The 21,164-nt window shown below is 46.6% G+C and overlaps 1 protein-coding gene across 5 annotated transcripts; it reads right to left on the bottom strand.

Annotated features, from left to right (window-relative positions):
* Positions 1-2,799: 2,799 nt before the first annotated feature.
* On the bottom strand, positions 2,800-19,506 carry SLC2A11 (solute carrier family 2 member 11). 5 transcript variants are annotated; one of them, XM_048514563.1, is made up of 12 exons: positions 19,468-19,506; positions 15,250-15,348; positions 14,987-15,147; positions 11,908-12,032; positions 11,116-11,245; positions 10,473-10,621; positions 8,676-8,863; positions 7,499-7,609; positions 6,346-6,447; positions 6,170-6,245; positions 5,399-5,526; positions 2,800-3,913 (listed from the first exon to the last, which is right to left on the bottom strand). In XM_048514563.1, the coding sequence occupies exons 1-12, from the start codon at positions 19,486-19,488 to the stop codon at positions 3,713-3,715; spliced, it is 1,491 nt and encodes a 496-aa protein (XP_048370520.1). In that variant the 5' UTR covers positions 19,489-19,506; the 3' UTR covers positions 2,800-3,712. The 5 variants fall into 5 exon arrangements, with proteins under 5 accessions (XP_048370520.1, XP_048370519.1, XP_048370518.1 ...); XM_048514562.1 differs by lacking the exon at positions 19,468-19,506 and adding an exon at positions 16,618-16,720; XM_048514561.1 differs by lacking the exon at positions 19,468-19,506 and adding an exon at positions 16,618-16,720 and having other exon boundaries at positions 2,800-3,909.
* Positions 19,507-21,164: the final 1,658 nt, after the last annotated feature.

Here is a 21,164-nt window from a genome sequence, read left to right as displayed (position 1 = left end):
AATCTGAGAAAAACTTCCTCGAGTTTCTTTTGCCAGACTAATCAGGCCCCCTGATTTTAGCCTCACAAGTAGGCTTCTTCAATCCTCAAAGGAAAAAGAACATGTCACATGCTGGTGTTTAGAACAGCAACATTTAGGAAAGATTCAGTGTGCTGCTGGTAATGGAAAGGAGGTGGTAGCACTCAGCATCAAGGGGTAGATAGGCAGAATCTACCATAGACTTGTGGTGAACACTCAGTAATGGCAATTCATTTTGCAGAGGTCATACCTTTTTAAAAAATCTCCCCCTCACCTTCTCCTGGTCAGCAACTGTAGCCTTAGGAAAACAAACTAGCTTCATGAGAGCCAAAAGCTCCATGGATCAATTCACTCACCCACAGATAATCTTACACGTGACACTCCCTGGAAAAAACTGGATAGTTCCCATCCCCTGCTGACTTTCTACCTTTATAACTGTGTGGGTTGGTTAAAGATGCTTTCGAACTGAAATAAAGTGCCTACTTGAATCTGTGAATTTCTGTGGCAGGAAGGATACAGTGGTACTCAGTCCTATTTGCTGAACTGGGGTTTGTATATCCTTTTTCAGGGGTGCTGCTCCTCCTCGAGCTCCCTTGCTGAACTCCAGGTCCACCTCCCATTAGCAGCCTTGTTTGAAGGCTTGAGATCAAGACTTGCCTGCAAATAACCCTCCCTTCCATTATTTGCCCACGTGTATGTGGGGAAGCCAAATTGTATGCATGTGTTCATTACATGAGTTTATATCCAACCAGGCCTGACTCATTTTCTAAAACTCTTCAGTGGGTTGCGAGAATAGTCAGTTATCATTGCTCCTTCCAAGGACATGTTGTTCCATATATAATCAGATACTACAATATCAAAGCGTTTTTCTACCAAGTCTTCCCAGCATACCATTATTTCACCAAGAACAGCATTAATAAGTGGTTAAAACCCACCCACTCTTAAAAAGACCATCGTTAGATCCGAGTGATCTGGCCAATTACCGCCCCGTTTCGAATCTTTCGTTTCTGGGGAAGGTAATTGAGAGAGTGGTGCTGGAGCAGCTTCAAGGCTTTCTGGATGACGCATCGGCTTTCGACCCCTTCCAGTCCGGCTTCTGTGCTGGGCATGGGACGGAGATTGTTCTACGTGCGGCCCGTCATTGGCAGACTACACTCCGGTATCAACAGCTTGACCAAAGGCCGTGATCGGCGCCAAGCTGGTGTTGTTAGATCTTACCGCAGCGTTTGATATGGTCGACCATGACCTTTTGACCCACCACCTGGCCGCCTCTGGAGTGCAGGGCACTGTCCCTTCAATGGATAGTCTCATTTCTCTCGGAGGTCGGAATCAGCAAGTGAGGGTCGCGGGGATCAGGCCTCCCAGAAGTGCCTGCTTCCAGGTCGCGGTGTACCCCAGAGGGAGCACTATTATCCCCGCTGTTGTTTAACATCTATATGCAACCCCTTGCTCAGCTGGTGCGGAGTTTTGGGCTGATTTGTCATCAGTATGCAGATGACACTCAGCTCATTCAGTTGATGGAGGAGCAGCAGCACGCAGCCCCTCGCGGCTCTACAGCACTGTTTGGAGGCGGTTGCTGGATGGTTTGGCGACAAGAGCAGGTTACAACTGAACCCATCGAAGACGGGAGATCCTCTTCTGGCTTGGCTGCGAGGGGGAGGGAGGGCTTTTCCAGCTGCCGGTGTGGGAGGGGGCCACATTGGCGCCGACCCCCTCCGTCCGCAGCCTGGGGGAATCCACCTGGATTTGTCTGCTCTCGAAATGGAGACCCAGGTGGCCCATACGAAAACTTTCCGGAGCTGCTTTCTTCCACACCTTACGACCCAGGCCCGGCTGGCTGGCTCCCCTTCCCTCTCCCAAAGCGGACCTAGCCACCGTGATCCGCCGCATAGCGGTCATCTCCAGATTAGACTATTGTAACTTCGCTCTACGGGGACGCCTTCCCTTGCAGCTTGATCCGGAGATTAAAACTGGTCCAGCATCTTGTGGCGGCGCGTTTGCTGTTGACGTGGTAGCGCTTCACCTGGGACCATATATCCAGCCTATATTACGTCAAGCTGCACTGGCTTCCAGTAGAGTTCCGGATCATTTTCAAGGGTGTTGGTATTAACCTTTAAGGCCTTACTGGCGGCCTGGGAGCATCGTGAATCTTCGGTGACCGCATCACCCCCGTATGTTCCCTGCACAGCCTCTCCCGTTCGGCTTGAGGCCAATTTATTGAGTGGTCCCTGGCCCCCTCAATGATGTGGCTGTAGCCTTCCACGCGGGCGTGGGCCTTTACTGAGCTCTGGCCCTGGCCTGGTGGAACGCTCTCAGCTCCAGCGTGTCCGGGCCCTCGCTTGGGGACCTCAGTGGCGAGTTCCGCCAGGGCCTGTAAAGAATTCAAAGCTGTTCCGCCGGGACCTTTGGAAAGGTGCAATGGCAGCTGATGTGAAGGTGCCCCCGGCCCTCGTCCGACCCTGACATCTGGGTCGTTTGCCAACCAATGAGACTGCCATGCCTCCCTCTGGGGGGTGGGGTGGGGGTGGGGAGGGAATTTTAAAATTAAGCTGTTGGACGCCACTTATATTTTCATTCCTTTGTTAAATATTGTTCGCTACTTTTAACGTTTTAATTCTGTATTGCTGCTTTTATCTGTTGTACACCGCCCAGAGCCCTTCGGGGATGGGGCGGTATAAAAGCCTCAAAAATAAATAAAATAAATAAAATAAAATCCAAATGATTTATTAAATAATGAATATCAGTGATGACTTCTGCCATGACATATTTTTTTTGCTACTGGAGCCTGAAATCAGGGATCAAAGGCATCAACAAAAGAGTTATAACGAATGCCCAGTGCTACAAATGTGTAGTTTTTATGGTACCACAAGCTTTTTCCTTCTGTTTTGGGTAAGGTTATTTAACACTTGCCTTTCCTGTTCTTTTTGCTGATTAAATGATATCACTTTCCAAAGTTATAGTTAGTTTTGTGCGTGAGTGGGGTGGGATGGCATCAACAGTAAAAGAGCAAAATATGGGAGGAGGCAGCTAAACATTTTCTGTCCCAGTGCCCTGAGGCTGCTAATTAATTTAAAAAACAAAAACAAAACATAATTCCTGATCTTTTGCATCAAGTCCTCGATCCTCCAACAAGAACTTCCCATCAGTTTGAACATCTGAATTCATTTTCAGAATCTGATGCACAGGTTTTGGGGTGCGGGTTTATAGATTTTAAAACCTGAGATATCCATAACTGGTTTTTAAACATTTGTTTCAAATTTATTTAAAATACTGAATTGCCTCAAAATGTATGCTATGAATAATTTCTATATCCTTTATTTATGTACAAAACACTGATATTTAAGCTTCAAAGGTGGAGATAGTTGGCTGCCACCAGACTGTGATTATTCCTGCTTTTATACACTTACTGAGAGTTAAAATCAAGCTCAAATACTGAAACTCCATTCAGAATTTGCACTAAAATTCATGCCAGTTCTGAAGTCTGCATTTTGAGTCCATATGTTTTGAAGTGAGAATTTTCATGCGCTAATTTGAAATATAGATTTTGAGGCAAGGACATTTCCGCACAGTCTTTATGTTTCAGAAGTGGAAAAAGGATTCTACCCATACTACCACAAAAACTGGGTTCAATTCTCAACCAGGAGAATTGGGATAGATTTTCTTATTCCCACCATCTCTTCGGCTTGCTCAGTGGTTACAACATGGTGGATTTGGTATCCTCAAAGTTTGTCCAGGAATTCTCACAAGTTTGAGTTTTGAAATTGCGCTTGTTGAACTCTTCAGAGATTTCCAGAAGGCTTTTCCCCCTGGTCTCGGGGAGGAAGAAGCTGACATATAGAGCAGTAAGGACACAAACGGTGAGAAAAGGAAGATAGCAGAGGTAGCCCAAGCCTTGCTGGGGGAGGGGAGGGGGGGAGAGGGAGAGAAAACAAAAAGGCATTAGAAAATAAGTTATCACTTCTTACACATTAAACAACTGAATGGGAAGTGCGAAGTTTGAAAATAACATTTAAGCATTTCCCCCCCTCTGGGCTGGAGGGAGGGGGAAGTAATTTCAATTGCTTACCTCAGGGGTGTCCAACTCTGGCCCTTCAGGTGTTCATGGACTACAATTCCCACAAGCCCCTGCTGGCATGGGGCTGATGGGAATTGTAGTTCATGAACATCTGAAGCGCCAGAGTTGGACACCCCAGCTTACCTGCTTCATCTCAGCCACCTTTTTAGAAATGCAAATAGGGATAGCAAGAGTCAATGGAATGAGCCAACCCACCCCCTTCTCCAATCAGGTATGACAGATTTGGAGGTCTTAAAAGGATAGAAGGATGTCAGGAAGAGGACACTTGGAACTAGCAGGAAGTTTCCTGCATCCAGACTGACCAGGTCAAGGGATGGGGACTGGAAATTGACTCTTGGGAGAAAGGTCTCAACTGGATGGGACCATTGAAGGGGACAGAACTCAGAGGTCTGAGGAAGGCAGCCATCTTGCCCATGTGCTATCCCAGGGAGCTGGCACAATCTTCCTGGTAATGGGAACTCTTTGAGACCTATAATATTCTAACCTTAAGAGTCTACCCTGTGATACCATCTGATAGGGTATGTATAAGAAGGAGGGACAGAGGAAATTACGTTTATCTCTCATTTATTCTGAATCCCTTCATCAATCTGGTGCTGTGCTAAAAGTATGCTTGTAAACATTTTCTTTTTAATAAATATTTTTAAATGTTGGATGCTGGTAACAGTTCTTTGTGCCATATAGACTTCCACCATCCTGAACAGTTGGAAAAAAGAAATTCCTCCAGGTGTGCACCAGGCTGTAAATCGTCACCATAGGGCCCAGGAGTGGAGAAGCAAGAGACACAGCAGCAAGGCCTCAGAATCGGAAAGGAAGCTGTCCTGACTGACACTGTCAGCCATTTTAAAATGCAACAGTTAAGTATAAATAGGCCTCTTATTTATTGATTTATGCACGTTATTTATCATCCACCTTTCTCACATGGACTCAAGGTGAATTACATAGAGTGAGTCAATACAATGAACACAATGAGACAATAAAAAAACATATTATAGGACTAGGGTTGTAGAAGAAATCAGAAATTTAAAAACAGGACCAAAGCAAAGCATAGATATTAACATGACACTTTAAATGGTGCAGAAATTATATAGTATAGTTACATGCCTACCTATAAGGTAAACATGTAAAAGATGCTGAGAAGAAGGCACATTTGGTTTACAATGACTCAATTTTACTCCTTGCATTAACACTTGGATCTAGAACAACATCATTTATATTACTACAGACTAGCAAGATTTGGGGGTACAAGTTTTTGAGAGTTACCAACATGACTACTCTCTGAAACTATCATATATATAATATACCCACCACAATGAAAGGAAATGCCATTCCCACCAGAAATAGGTTGGTCCAGATCAAAGAGCCACAGATCATGTAGCCAGCTGGGCGAGTCATCTGATCAAAAATCTCAGTGGGTAAGATTCCTGTCACACCAGCTATACAAAGCAAGCAAATTAATTGTTTCGTAGCACAAACAAATAATACAGCAATTGCCAAAAATTCTCTGTCCCACTTCTAAGTAACCCTTTCACATTATAGATACCTGGATGTGCCATACATAGATTTTCTTCAAGACTGTGGAAGAAAGCCTCAAGGCCACTACCAATCAAGTCCATAATACTTATAATTAGTCTGTAATTTTATTTCACTAATGTGACAAGTCTGCTGGCTTTGGCTGCTGGGAGTCTGGTGTCATGAGGCCAAATGATAACTTTTCATTTGCAGTGACAGTAAGGAGTGGTCTAAATTAGAAGGTTGAACCAGACTGTCTACTCCTCTCTCCACACCATATCTACTGTATCTCCTTTGTTACCTGTCCCTGGCTTTCAACATTGTCCCCCCAGGACTGGTATTTCCAGAAACAATAGTTGGGTCCTTTTGTCAGTACGCTTCACATAGACTCTTGGGAGAGGGGTCCACCGGAGAAGGGAGATATAAGATTGAGAATCTCCATTTGAGGGTGCCTAGTCCTCATGGATACTAGGACTTCTCATCTAAATATTGATGCTACAATGACATGCAAGGCTGCCCCTGTTTCAGTTTGACATGCATGAGAAAAGAAATCCAGTAATGGCTAACCTGGACCAATTCCAAAGCTCAGGATATAGGCAAAGATGCAAGCCATGCTGAGGTAAGGCATCCAGCTATATTGATCCTGTAAGACCAAGAAGACAGTAGAAAACGAGATCACAAGGAGTTTGACTCATACTTCACCCCTGTTGGTGCAATTCACCCCACTTCCACCAACTGGATACCTGCAGGGATAAAGCCACCATGAAGACCACGGCCCACACAGCCATAAGACTGTATCCCCCTATCACCAGCATCCTTCGCCCGGCACGTTCTATGATGAGGTTCTGGAATAAAACAACACAGGAAACTCACTGGGGGGCAGGTTGTTGTTGCTGCTCTCATTTGATCCAGCTCCACTGGTCTTTCAATCATGACCCCTGATAACTATCGGAAACTCACACTCTGGTTAACTTTCTCAACCATAAAAATGTGCATGGCCAGGTTGCCTTGGAGCACATCTGCTGACTGCTTGTGAAATAGACTAAATGGTCTTTTGGGGTACAGCTCTGTTTTTATCCTTCTTCTGAGCTTGTGCAGAAGCAGAAGGCTCTGGGGATAAGCTGGATGAAATGCCATCCCAAGTTTCAGGCGTGGCCAGTGTGTAGAATGGAGAAAAAGCACATATAACAGTTTGAACGTGGGTGGCATTGTCTGCCTCTCCACTTTCCCCCTTTCTCATTAACTGGCACAACAATTGGTTGGGGAATCCCAGAGAAAAACATTTGGAAGGTGAAATGGCCACCCTTCAGCTTTTCTTTCCCCTTATTGGTCCCCTGTGAGGGAGATAAAATAGCTGGCAGGGGCTGATGAGATTTGTAGTCCACGAACATCTAGAGAGCCGCAGGTTGCAGACTCCTGCTCTAGTAGCTTCCAGGCCATGCTTGGAGTCACCAAAGACAATCTGCATCTTCTTCTTGCTGCAAGAAATGTCCTGCTGATGCTGGATCAGGAAGAACAGGGAATCTAGGACCATCCAGCCACTTCTCTGCCACAAAATTTTTCAGACTACGATCATAAGGAACCACTCAAACACACAATAGCTATTGTCTGAACCCTCCCTGGGATGTTCACTTCTACCCTCTGCCAGAGAAAACACAAGAAGCCATGGGGCCAAGAAGGAGCCAGGTCAAAAAAGTGCTGCCCGAACCAAAAGCTGAGCTAGCATACAGTCAACATCACAGTGAGAAGGGAAGGTACACAAGGCCTGGGCAGGGGGGCGGAGGGAGAAGCTCCATTTCCTCTGGGAATAGCTTATATCCCAAACTGAGGTCCATTGAGCCAAAGGCAGAAAAGCACTCATTGATTCTCACACAAGTCATTCTCATTGATTCTCACACAAGTTATAGCTGTAATCAGTTCACAGCTTCCTGTGCCAATAATGTAGTACTGGATTTTGTCATAAGGAATTCCTGCTTCCTGGAAAACATAGGTAGCATAGAAGTACATCTGGATAGAGAAAGAAAGAAAACACATAGGTGAAAATTCATAGATTCATAGATCATTTGCTTCATACTTCCCTGATTTGTCATAATGCACATTTAGGAATTTGAGATGGGAAGAGAGCTTCCCCAACATCTGGATTGCCCTTTGAGAATGTAGTCAACAATACCTGGCATTTGCAACAATGCTTTTAAGTGTTCAAAGTGCTTCACAATCATTGTAGCAACTTTCAAGGCAGTTCTGTACTATTGCCATGACAGTTTTAAGATCTGAAGCCAAAGGAAAAAATTTTTTCCCCTTACTGGGGTAGGATCGGAAATGTGTGTGTGTGGGGGGGGGGGGGGCGGGGCGGGGGGGGGTTTGAAATGTACATAGGTAATACTTTTTCAAATCATACCTAAACTCATTTTATACTTTAAGGACGTAACATGCATTATTTAAATACAACTGCTATTGGTTGGTATACTGATGAAGTTATAAAAAACAAATACTGTAGTTTTATTCAAACAATGACTACAGGTAGCCCTTGGCATCAGAGTAGCAAGTTAAGGTTGCAATCCTGTGCATGCTTACCTGGGAGTAAACCCATCTGAACAAAGTGGGGCTTATTTCTGAATAAACTTGCATAGGATTGCACTACCAAATACCCCTAAACAAAATTACACCATTCAAAGCTAACTGAAGAACACTGCTTTGAAGGACCTCAATTATTTAGGAATATACTGTGGACCTCTTATCTCCTAAGGTATACCAGTGTAGCTGGTAAGTCAGAGTAGCTGGAAAGGCACATGGAAAACGGTACTTCAAAGAATATCCAGCAACCAGGACGACAAAACTGAAGTTAACAACAATGTACATTTCCAAACAGTTTTGAAGCTCATGAGATTATTTTACACTTTCTCCATGGAAGTGCAAAACTGATTCCAGGCAGCATTCTAGCATTTTTTTTGGAAAAGGCCCTGTAGTTCCATAGCTGTCCAATCAGCCCTGACCCAACATGCCCTTAACAGTTTCTTAACAGGGAGCTGGGACCTAAGCCAAAAGTTCCGTCAGCCTCCTCCACTGCACTTGCCGAGTCATTGCCACACAGCTGCATCGCACTGCTGAGCACAAGGATGGTGATCAGCTGCCACCTGACGGCAGGGTTCCAGAACAGCTCCCAAGGGCCCTCGGCCTTCTTCCCTTGGACGGCTGCCTGTTCAGCCAGCATCTCCTTCATCTCATTGTTCAAGTCGAGGCTGCCCCGCAGTTTCTGCAACGCTGTAAAAGGGAAAGAAAAAGGTAGCATCAGGGTCCAACTCTACGCTCAGGGGCGTAGCTAGGGAAAATGTAGCCCAGGACGAAATCTGAGTTTTGCGCCCCCCCTCCCCCCGTATGGGCAGCTGCCCTCCACCACTACTACCAGTGAATGATTTTTTTGCACCAGGTCATCTCAAAGTCACAATCACATTATAGAACATGTTTTTGGGGTGCTTGGTGGCTGGCAGGACCTTCTGCAAGAATTTTTCTCCGGTAAAAGAGCTGGAGACTTTCTTGCAGGCTCTTTTACAGGAGAAAAATCCTTGCAGAAGGCCCTGCTGGCCATGGAGCGCGCCAAACACCCCCAGAGCAGCCGAGGGGAGGGAGAGAGTCGCCCAGGGCACCCCCTGCCCTCCCAAACAGCGGGTTGTCGCCCGCCCCGCCCCCCGCCCCTCGGATCAAGACCTGGCTGGGCTGCCTTCAGCTGCTCTGGGGGTGTTTGGCGCGCTCCATGGCCAGCAGGGCCTTCTGCAAGGATTTTTATCCTGTACAAGAGCTTGCTAGAAAGTCTCCAGCTCTCTTACAGGAGGAAAATCCTTGCAGAAGGCCCTGCCGGCCATGGAGTGCGCCAAACACCCCCAGAGCAGCCGAGGGGAGGAAGAGAGTCATCCAGGCCACCCCCTGCCCTCCCAAACAGCGGGTCGCTGCCGCCCCTGCCCGCCCGGATCCAAGGCCAGTCTGGCTGCCTGCCAGCCAGTGCCTGCTGCTTACCTGACCTGTTGTTTGTCTTCAGGCTCCGGCAGGCAGGCGCTCGTCTCACGGAAGTGGAAAGGGCTCCCTTTACGGCAGCCTTTCCGTTGCTCCTCTGCTAGCCATCAGGTCACATGTGGTGCCTGTCCAATCTGTGGGCCCGCCCCCTCGAACTCCTCGCCCCTCAGGCAGCCTCAGCATGCCCACAAGGAGGCCTGCTTGGGCTGCACGTCCGCCCCAGCAAGGCCAGGCATGCCCAGCAGCCCAGCCACAACCGGCAGCCGCCGCCCCCCACGTGACCTGGCAGGAGCCGCCCGGGGCGAGCCGCCCCGGATGTCCCTGTTGGAGCTACGCCAGTGTCTACGCTTGATACATATCACACTCAGCCACTCAAACAGTCAGTCACAGAATGACCAACAGCTAGCGCAGGCTTCAAAATTTATTAGAAAACTGGAATTGCTAACATATTGCAAAGCCCAGCCTCTCCTTCAAGGGAAAATCCCAGTGAGAATGAACAGTGCAAATAAGTACCACAGCCTGGTGCTAATGTCAGGATGGCCAATTAAAGCAATTCGCCAAAGATCAGCTCATGCTATTGGTAACCTGGGAAAGAGCCCAAGAGGTGGCCCTGTCTTTGGGAGTATATAATTGCCTAAGGCCATTGCAAATCATCTGCAGCTGACTCTTGCAGCCATGGCAATTCAAAAACCCTGCCTCTGTAGCATACAAGATCCCCCTTAGAGCTAGAAATTGCAATCTGGAGGCGACCACTTTGGAATGGAATCCCAAACTTTTACACTAGAACAGCCTTGACTCTGTTGGGTTGGGACAGTCCAGAACCCCTGCTCCCCTGGATGCTAATGCAGAAGCACATACTCACCACAAATGCACAGCTCTTTATCTCCTCGATCAATCAGTAGGTATCGGGGGCTTTCTGGGACCCAGGGCAGAAGCAACAGCTGGATCAGACTGGGCACCGCATTACTGGCTAAAAGAAGAGGCCAATTCTCCTCTGCTCCTAGTATTTCTCTGCATTAAAATGCAGAACGTCATGAGACAGAAGCATTATAACCCTGAGCAACTGTCTCACTTGTTTGCAAAGGGACATCTCCCATTTCACAAATCAGTTGTACCAGGACGGTTCCCAGCAGGGAAGACATCTAGACAGCATCTGAGCAGTTTTCAAGTCCCCCTTCAAAACATTCTAACACTATATATTGAAGTTAAGGAATGGCTGCCAATCTCCTGCTTGTGGCTCTTAAAGCAGGGACTTTACCACAAGGGATGCTCAGAATATGGTCTGAAAGCACATGAAGCAGCTTTGGGTCTGGTCAGCACCTTGATAGGAGACATCCTGTGATTGTCCCCCCTCCTGGGTGTACTGCCTTGAGTGACAGAAGAAAGGCCAGGTATAACTAACAACTACCCCAAATGCTCTGGGGTGACTTCATCCTTGAAGAACGTTGTGCTGGGCCAGAAGTCACAATGAACCCTCCCTTCCCAGTACTTCCCAGGTATCTCACCTGAGACCAACAATTTGGCCCATCACCAGCCCCAGGGCAGTAAAGGATGCTGACGTCAGGGCCACGGCTCCACGAAGCTTCTTGGGTGCACTTTCCCCCAAGTACATGGGCTGAATGTTCATGCTCACCCCTGGGCAGAAGATGCAGACCAAGCAGATTAGATCGATATTCCCCCCTCAGGGCCAAGCTACACAACACGCCCAACACATGCCAGGTTTCAGGTGCACAGCTGGTCATCAGGAGGACTCACCTTAGAGTGCTTGTGCCCTAGGAAGAACTTGTGGAGCCAGAAAATGGGGCAAAAAGCTCCCATGCCTCCATTCCCACTGTCAAAAGTAGGGTGAAATGGAAAATGGAAGCTCCCTCTCCCCCCCCCTTACTGCACCATATCACAGTGCCAAGCAAATCAGCATTTTTTAAAGTGAGTTTCCCCAATATACGTTTTTTTGCAAGTGTTGTCTGTGACCCAACAGTTGTTGGGAACATGCCCTCAGTCTATAACTGTATTCTCTCTCTCACACACACACACTCCAGTTCCTGGTGTTTAGCTCTAGGCTGCTGCCAAAACTAGGGGGAAAACTCATGAGTTTTAATAACCATCTCTTTACCAAAAACTGCTATAACTGTTGGGACTAGAGAGCTTGTTGGGACTAGAGAGCTTGTTGGGACTAGAGAGAAGAGGAACCAGGCTGGCTGCATGTAGTGGACCAGAAATGTTTACTCAGATGCTGCTGCCGTTGCTGAGATGTAGCTCATTGTTAATGTGATAGTTACCCACTAATTTTTACCTACCAGAATTGATTCCTGCAAAGAATCTGCTCAGCATGATCATTTCAAAGGATTTTGCTATGCGGCTGAGTCCCACCAGCAAAGCAGCAAGGATCACAAACGTGTTGTTCAGCAACAAAGATTTCTTCCTTCAGAAAGAGAAAGAAGGAAACTCAGATCCAGGAGGGTGGATTCTTGGATGCAGAACCTGTGGGTTTGCAACCCTGAACATGGAAGATTGGAATCCTCCACTCAGGTAAGGCCTGGTTGACATATTTCAATTTCAGGTCAAATTGCCTGGTTATTTCTAGGGCAGGGAACTTTTCCTGTGATATTAGCCCTGCGTGCAAAATGCAAATGTTACCAAATTGGTGAAAGCAAGGAAAGGGACGAACAGGTGGCTTTGGGAGGGTTGCATGGTCATTAGGCAGAGTGTGGATTTCATTGCAGCTTGATGTTCCCAAATGCTGGCACCTTCTACCTGCCACCATTGCATGTATAACTACTGCTGCTGGCCTTATGAACTTTCTTTGACATCTCCTCAGAGCAGGACTCAAACAAACACCCCGTCTGCCAATGCAGTGCTCTTTCCCACAGAGCTACAAGGCAGCTCTGGTAAAGATCCTGTTGTGATTTCCAGTGAAACCAGAAGAAGGACAGTGAGAACAAGATGGAGAGGAGGAGGAAAGTGAAGGCAAAGGACAGACTTGAAAAGAAGGGATCTGGAATTGGGGCTGAGCAACGTAGCAATCAAGTTTGCAGATGATGCCAAATTATTCATGATGATAAAAACCAAGGGGGATTGTGAAGAGCTGTAGGAGGATCTCTCTAAATTAGGTGAGTAGGCAACCAGATAGCAAACAAAGCTCAACGGAGGTAAGTATAAGCTGATGCATACTGGAACAAATAATCCTAATGCGGATGGGGCTGGAACTGGCGGACAACGCGAGCGAAAGTGATTTGGGGATTACTGTGGAAAGCTCACTAAAAACAACCGCCCAGTGTACGGCAGCAGTGCAAAAGGCCAACTCCATGCTAGGAATTATTAAGAATTACTGAAAATAAAACAGGCTATATTGTAATGCACCCATATGAAGCTATGGTATGGCCACCTTTAGAGAACTGTACACAGTTCTGGTAGCTGTATCCCAAAAAGGAGGTTACAGAACTGGAAAAAGGACAAAGGAGGACAACTGAGATGTGGGTTAAAACATAACTGAGGGTTAAAACATCTTTCCTATGAGAAAAGGCTGTAGAGTAGGGAATTTTTCAGTCTACAAAAACACAGCTAAGGGGAGGCATGATAGGGGTTTATAAAATTATGCACAGGGTTGGAGAAAGTGGATAGTGAAAGATTCCTCCCCCGCCCTTAATACTAGAATTTGGGGGCACCTAATAAAATTGCTGGGAAATAGGTCCAGGATAGACAGAATGAAGTCATTTAATGTGCAATTAAACTGTGAAATTCACTACCAGGGAAATAGTGATGGTTATAATTATAGATATCGTAGCTTTAAAAGGGAGTTAGATAGATTTGTGGAGGAGAAAGCCATTAATGGCCACTAGCCAAAGTGACTAGGAAGCTTCCATATCCAGTGACAGAAAACTTCTGAATACCAGTGCTGGGAGGCAGCAGAAGGGGAAGGCCTCAGTATCTGTGCCCTGTTTACCCTCCAAGGCAGCAGGCCGGCCACTATTTGAGACAGGATGCTGGACAAGCTGGACCAGCAGTCTGATCCAGCTGGCTGTTCTTATGATCAGCTGAAGGAGAGAGGAAGGAGAGAAGGAAGATGGCTTCATCTGGGGAGTCGGATGGCATTTGGGCCAGTGAAAGCACAAGAGCTGAAGCTACAACTGTGCTATTGTAATAAATAACGGAAAGTTTCACTTGGACTGGCTACTTGGACTCCTTATTGAGCTAGTTAAGCAGATGGGGAGAAGTTAAATAGGGCCGGTTCCTCAGAGATGGTCACAGACTATGCACTGGATGGTGCCTTTGATGCATGGCCAATATGCAGGTGCTGTTTGTGCACAGCCTGGGGTCTAGCGACTGCTGATGTTACTGTGGTGGGTTTTCATTCTGCTCCTGTCTCTTATGTCTTTCCTTTCCTTTCATCCTGCTCCTGTCTCTTATGTTTTTCCTGACAGCCAGTGTGGTGCAGTGGCTAAGAGCAGGTCGATTCCAATCTGGAGAACCAGGTTTGATTCCTCACTCCTGCACCCAAATGGCAGAGGCTTATCTGGTTCACCAGATGTGTTCCCACACTCCTACATTCCTGCTGGGTGATCTAGGGCTAGTCACAGTTCTTCGGAACTCTCTCAGCCCCACCCACCTCACAAGGTGTCTGTTGTGGAGAGAGGAAGGGAAAGGAGCTTGTAAGCCACCTTGAGTCTCCTTACAGGAGAGAAAAGTGGGATATAAATCCAAACTCCTCCTTCTTCTTCTTTTTCTTCTTAAATCCACCTATCTTAGGAGTCCAACACTATTCCACAAGCACCAGCCTGCAGCAGTCCCACAGTGTTGATTTCCTTGGAACTTATATCTAAGTAAAAGGTCTAGGGTCATAGCAATGTAAGCCAATACCTCTCCCCTGACTGCAAAACATAAATGAACAGCATGGAGAGTGGAACAGCAGCCCAAGTGAAACATTACAGATGATCCAACTTAGACAAATTAATTTAAACTAAACAAGTGTTTTCAGTGGAAGAGGAGAAGCCCAGAAATGCCTTTTGCATGTCAGTTGAACTTGTCAGCTCATACCCAAAATAAGCAGAGACAGTAAAGTGCACAGGCTGTCCTAAAATCATAACCTTGAGGCCAAGAATCTCATAGATTCATACGCAAAAATGCAGCAGGTTACTTGGAATTAAACTTGAACTTGAAGTCTCTTTCAATCAATAACAAGCTTCATTGGGAATCATAAAAGACATTTGTGATTTTTTGCTGCAATGCGATGTCATCTTGGATGAATGCCGGAGCATACGTATTCCCTCCCTCATCCCACTTGTGTTTTCTCAGCTCCTGGCATATTGCCCAACATAACAGTGGACCTTCCGACAACTTGCAACTACAGTGTGAAGCAGAGATCTAAACACAGCTCACCTTCCCAGTTTAATGGCCATGGGACCTGCAAGGAGGGCTCCAGCAAGTCCCCCCAGAGGAAATATCGAGACGACAAAGGACCACATGAGCGTTATCCTGCTTCCTTCCAAGGGCAGCCCGGTGCGTTCCAGCCATGTTTCATTGATAAATGTCTGGATAAACTGCATTGTGACAAGACAAGGCATTTTGATAAGAGTAAGGAACTTTCTTCAGGTGCTGCTGACTTGCCCCTAATTCTGTGGAACTAACTCAAGCCTACTTACTAACGTTGGGGCGTTGATGATGGTGAGGTTGTAGCCATACTGGAAAGTACCTCCAATGCCTGCAGCACACACAGTCAGAACCAGGACTTTGCCCTGAAGCTGAGGAACAATCACAAATACAAGTTTAGAAGCACAGGAGAATGCAAAGAAAGTGGATGTAAATGAAATAAAAAGGCAGCCTGGCTGCGGCAATCTAAGAAATAGTGTGAAGCCACAGAACTCCACTCACTGCTTCAGACATACCCAGTGCTTTGATCCAAGAGGGCAGCAAATCATGGTGACAGCAGCACCATTTGCTCATGTCCATCAGCATCAATGCTACCGAAGACTTACACAACCCGTGTCAAATGTCCCAGCTTGGCACATGACCCACCCTTTCTGCTGCCAGTCTGTCCTCCTTTTCCCTTGCAAAGCCTCATACCGCCACCCTGGGGTCTGGCTCTTCTTGGCTTGCCTGCAAATGGCCAGTGCAGACACTGCGGTTCCAGCACAAAACCAACACCCCAGGATTCTGCTCTCAGATCCGAAAAGGAAAGCAGCAGAAGCAGCTTGATGTAATAACTGCAGCAGTCCGGAGCAGAAGCTAAGACAGCCGGCCTGGCTGGTAACTGACTTCCATAGGGCCCTCCTTGTTTACAAAGTCCATCAACCTACAATATACAGAACAGCCAGATCCTGGCTCTGATTACAGCATTTCTTGCTGAGATTGATGTTTGGCCCTCCAAAATTTTGTTTGAGCCAGGATTCATCAGGCTTTGTCCCAGCATCTATTTTCAATGTGAAGAACAGGATGAAACTGAGCACACTGGGGGGGTCATCCCTTTACTGGCAGCCAAACACACCCAAGGATAGTAAAGAAATGCTCTGAGCTGCAGCACCTCTGGCTTTGGAGAGTGTGCATGGCCACAGCCCACTAGAGTTCACAACCAAAGGGAGATGTTTCAGAAAGGCTGGAGTTAGGCTGCAGAAGAACACCATAATGTTTTAACGGTTTATGCTAAAAATGTACACCTTCTGAATGAATATTTACCATGAACAATGAATTTTAAATTCTTATTTCAAGGAAGAGCTTCTATGGGGAAAATCTATTGGATAGTACCTTTTTTCTTTACCAGGGCAGGAGACCGTCCACGGGAAACCCAGCTTCGGGCCGCAGAGCTCCACTTGTTTCTTTAGCATTAAAGATCCAGTCACGTGTTGACTGATCCATCAGATTTGGGGCGGGCGACTGTCCAGGCGCCCCGCACGGCATCCTTGGGCAACGCACCTCAGTTAAGTAACCCGGGGACCATAATGCCATTGACTCAGTCCTGCCCAATGAGGAAGCAGGTGACAGGGGGCGACGGCAGGTGCGCGGGAGAGACTCACCTGACGGGGGCGGCCATCGGGCTGCGCCTCATCAGCCATCGGCCGGCCAGGGCTGCTCTCGGCCGGTGACTGCGGCTGAGACAAGTGCCGGTAGGACAGCCAACGCCTTCAGCCCCACCTCCAGCGAGGTTGAACCAATCAAGGAGGAAGGTGGGACCCGGGCCGGTCTTCTTCCGCAACCAGTGTCTTAGAGCACGTGCAGAATGCCGGAAGCGCCCGTGACCTCTTTAGAAGGCGTCCTCCACCGCTGCAAAGCCTGAGCGGCCAACTCGAGCCGAGATCTCTTACAGGGATCAGGCGAGACTGCCCTGTTGTCATTGGCACCGCCGGAAATTCCCTATCCGCTTCTATTAAGCTAGGATGGGAGATTGCTGGTTAGAAATGCCCCTGTCCCATTCTGCTTGCCGGTCAGCGGTCACGCTCCGGCCTAACCCACCTCGCGGTGTTGGCGTGAGGATAAAATGCAGTCGAGAAGCAGCATACAGCCAACTTGGCAAAGGGCGGGATCATGAAAACCAAGGCAGAAGTCAGCGCACGTGGAGGAAAGTTTGTTGGAAAAATCCGTCTCCCTGCAGACCTCTGCTGGCCCGTTTTACAGGAATCGCACTGTTCTTTGATTCCCCGCCGATCTTCTATCAAATGACTCATGGGGTTGCCAACCTCCAGGTAGAGCCTGAAGGTCTCTTGGAATTAAGTCACATCTACACTACAGAGATCAGTTCCTTTGCGAAAAAATGGCCGTTACCCCAGTGAGGTCCCATTCTCCCCAAATCTCCAGGAATTCCCCATCTCAGAATTGACAACCCTATGCATGAGTGAGAACTTGGCTCCAGAAGGAGAAAATGACTTATGCCCACCAAAATCCTTTAGTGTTCCAATAGCCACCCTGCTGAGCTTCCTGGTGGTTCTCTGGCTTCTGGGAGGCTCAGGAGATCTTGATTAGAATTGCCTTTGGTCTACTTGTGATTGTGAGCATGGCAGTAGTCTCGAAAGGGGGAAAGTCCTCCCTCCCAAATGAACAATGGGTGCAATTCTGCAGTTTAATTGACTCAAAAGTATCAGCCGGGGACCATAATGGTTAAAAATGTCCCTGGGAATGATTTGAACTGAGGTTGTAGTAAACAAATGCCCCAGCAGCCTCCCCGCCTCTCCTGGCTTTCTAGAGCTGGGAAAGTGTTGCCTTCTTTCACTCTCCTAATTCAGAAGAGGGAGGGAAGTGTTCCCAAGAACAGAAATAGTCTTAGAGACAGGGCCCGGCTCAGGCACAGCACTCTCTGGCTTATCCACTACTTGCCCTATTGTCTTGGCTTGTGGGCCACTATAAGCTTTTAACAGGTTGCCAGTCAGAAAAATCTTTCTAGTATTAAAAGAAACTTACGTAAATTTTCCATATCAATTCAAAAATGAAATCAATGATGTTTAAAAGTGCTGCATTCTGTACTGTAACCTGAGTGTTTCTTGGTTAAGATGAAATATAAAATGGAATTTTAGAGAAAATTGGCTGCAGCATTTTTAAAAAATCCCAGAAACAAAATTTTTTGGTATTCCTTATGTAATACATGTGATCATCTTGATTTTTTAAAACAAAAAATATACTGAATGTTTAAGTCAAGGTCTTTGCAATTAATATTTGGCTACAATTGACTTTTTCATACTTCTCTAAGTCTATTTTTAAGTGCTTGTTTGAGAACTGTGTTAATTATGAGTAGCTAAAAGTTCCTGAACTTAAAAAGACATATTTCTATTTGATGCACGCAGTTTAAGGTGCTATATTTATCAACCTAAGTTCCTCAGAAGTTTCACTGGGTTTCCGATAACTTCCTAATCCCACCTGGAAATTTGGTAACTCCCTTTTGAGAAAAGAAGACTGGCGGCATACAGAAGGGAAGCGTTAGCAATAAAGGATAATGATGGGAAATGGGCGTAGGAGGTTAGGAGCTCGTGTATCTAATCTGGAGGAACTGGGTTTGATTCTCCGCTCTGCCGCCTGAGCTGTGGAGGCTTATCTGGGGAATTCAGATTAGCCTCTACACTCCCACACATGCCAGCTGGGTGACCTTGGGCTAGTCACAGCTTCTCGGAGCTCTCTCAGCCCCACCCACCTCATAGGGTGTTTGTTGTGAGGGGGAAGGGCAAGGAGATTGTCAGCCCCTTTGAGTCTCCTGCAGGAGAGAAAGGGGGGATATGAATACAAACTCTTCTTCTACTCTTCTGTCATCCCCCTCAGTCTTCCTTTGGGGTGCTGCGATCCACAGAAGGATCACACCCGCTTTCAAGTTGGTCATGCCAGTTGGTATTGTAAGATTTCAAGCAAAGGAGAGAGGAAAAAAGGAGAAGCATATGATAAAAATTAAAAGGGGACCCCCTTGTTTCAAGTTTGAGATGAAAAAAGAGGGGCAAGGCAGAAAAGGCTGAAAGTGATTCCCCACCCCACCCTGATTATGTCACAACTTTTGATCTCATCATGCCAGTTTGTCTACATACATAATTGCAAACATCTGATCCTTCTTAACTTCCATGTATTAAATGCCTCATTACTCCTGGTGAGAAAACCAGAAATTAAGCTACCCGCTTCCTTTGTACATGGCGGCCCATAATGGCTCTACTGAATTTGTGCTCTGTATACTTGGAACTCTGACAAGAGTCAGGATTAAGACAGAATTTAAAAAATCTTCTGGATACACATTAAAGCTGTTTGGCTTTTCTAATTTGATTCCCATCGGATTAAAGAAGGCGACCCAAATTGCAAAGTCCCTCTGCTTCCCACACTACTCCATTCCTCCCCAAGTCACTGATTCCAGAAGGAATTGCTTGAAAGTAAATTCATGAAAGCAAATGTGTAAAACGTACCACCCGTTGTAGTTTGTTCATCCTGCTTTAGATCTGTGCTGACCCAGGAAAAGTCCTGCAGCAGGATTATTTAAACTTCATGGGCAGGAATGTATCTATTTAGTCAACTATTACATGCTGTTGCAAACACTTGACTTGGCAGTTTAGACACCTCTGTCAATTTACTGACACATAAAAAGGCTATGAACAATTGTGGGAGGGGGCTTAGGAAACATACTGGCTGGATTTGAGGTCTCTTTCTACATCTATATTGATTTTTTTTACTAGGAATATTCTGTTGGCTTTATCACATGCTGTTCTGAGAGTTTTGTACACCACCTCCCTGTCTCGTTGGTGATAAACCATTAAACTCACACACTGTGACTGGAGGGTTGTATTGCGAGGCCAGAGGAAGGAGATGCCATGAGTGTCTATGCATAGTAATTGCTATTTTTAAAAATGCAGGACGTGCTTTCTGTCTGCCTCTGGATCCAAGTGCTGGAACTGCATGGCTCCAAAGAACATTTCAATCAGGGGGAATGGTTACCTCTAGAGTCTAGAAAGTCGATGTGATTTGATTTGACCCAAGACCAGCCTGTCCACTATGTGGATCTAGGCCAGTGGTTCTCAACCTTCCTAATGCCACGATCCTTTAATACAATTCCTCATGTTGTGACCCCCAACCCTAACATTTATCTATTTTACAGATGGAGAACACTGATGCAGAGAGTCTTAGGCGACCCCTGTGAAAGGGTCATTCGACCCCCAAAAGGGTCGCAACCCACAGGTTGAGAACCACTGATCTAAATCTAGGCAATTGTCTAGGGCACTAGAGTTAGCGGGCTGTCAGCCAGCCCACTTACCTGTGGCATTGAGGACTGCCATTGCAAGTGTCCCAGCCCCAGGGGAGCCTTCTCTCCCTGCCTCCAATAACCCTTTTACACCTATCCCACTGGCCGATTGCTGGGAAAAGAAGGTGTGTGGCATTCACCCTGCAGTGCCAAAGATGCGATGATGAGAGTAGGAGTCTCCCCACAGCACTGCGGGATCAGCTTCCCTACTCTAAGGTGCCCCAAATCCTTAGGCCAGCCCTGGTTTGACTCTTTTGCTTATTAGTACTCTCATGGTATTTCATTACATTGTTTTACACCACGCAATCTGCCTTCAGTTTCAGTGAAAAAGGCAGGCTATAAATACACTCAGGTCTTCCAAACCTGATTATTCTCATTACCCTCAGATAATAGATGAAAAGGGCATGGTTTTCTTGTTGTGCCTTGCTAAGTACCTTTAGACTATGGGCCATTTTAAAGGCCACATACGGTAAGTGTTTATAGTACCTCCTATACAATGGATAGGCAAGTGAAGTTTCTGTTTCCTGCAACTGGGTACGATGGGTTCCTGCCAAAAAAAACAAACACAAGTGAAGACAAGGGAGTTTCTCATTAACCTTCTTGAGAAGGATACAAACTCCTAGAATTGCAGCTGATCTCCAGACAGCAGAGATCATTTGCCCTGGAAAAAAATTGGCTCCTTTGGAGATATTATACCTTATAGCAGGGGTGGCCAACCTATGGCACTCCAGATGTTCATGGACTGTAATTCCCATCAGCCTCTGCCAGCATGGCCAATTGGCAAGGGCTGATGGGAGGGCATGGCCAATTGGCAGGGGCTGCTGCCAGGGGTTGATGGGAATTGTAGTCCATTAACATCTGGAGTGC

The sequence above is a fragment of the Sphaerodactylus townsendi genome, linkage group LG13 (assembly GCF_021028975.2).
Source record: "Sphaerodactylus townsendi isolate TG3544 linkage group LG13, MPM_Stown_v2.3, whole genome shotgun sequence".
Taxonomy (NCBI): Eukaryota; Metazoa; Chordata; class Lepidosauria; order Squamata; family Sphaerodactylidae; genus Sphaerodactylus; species Sphaerodactylus townsendi.
This window is presented reverse-complemented; position numbering and strand designations above follow the sequence as displayed.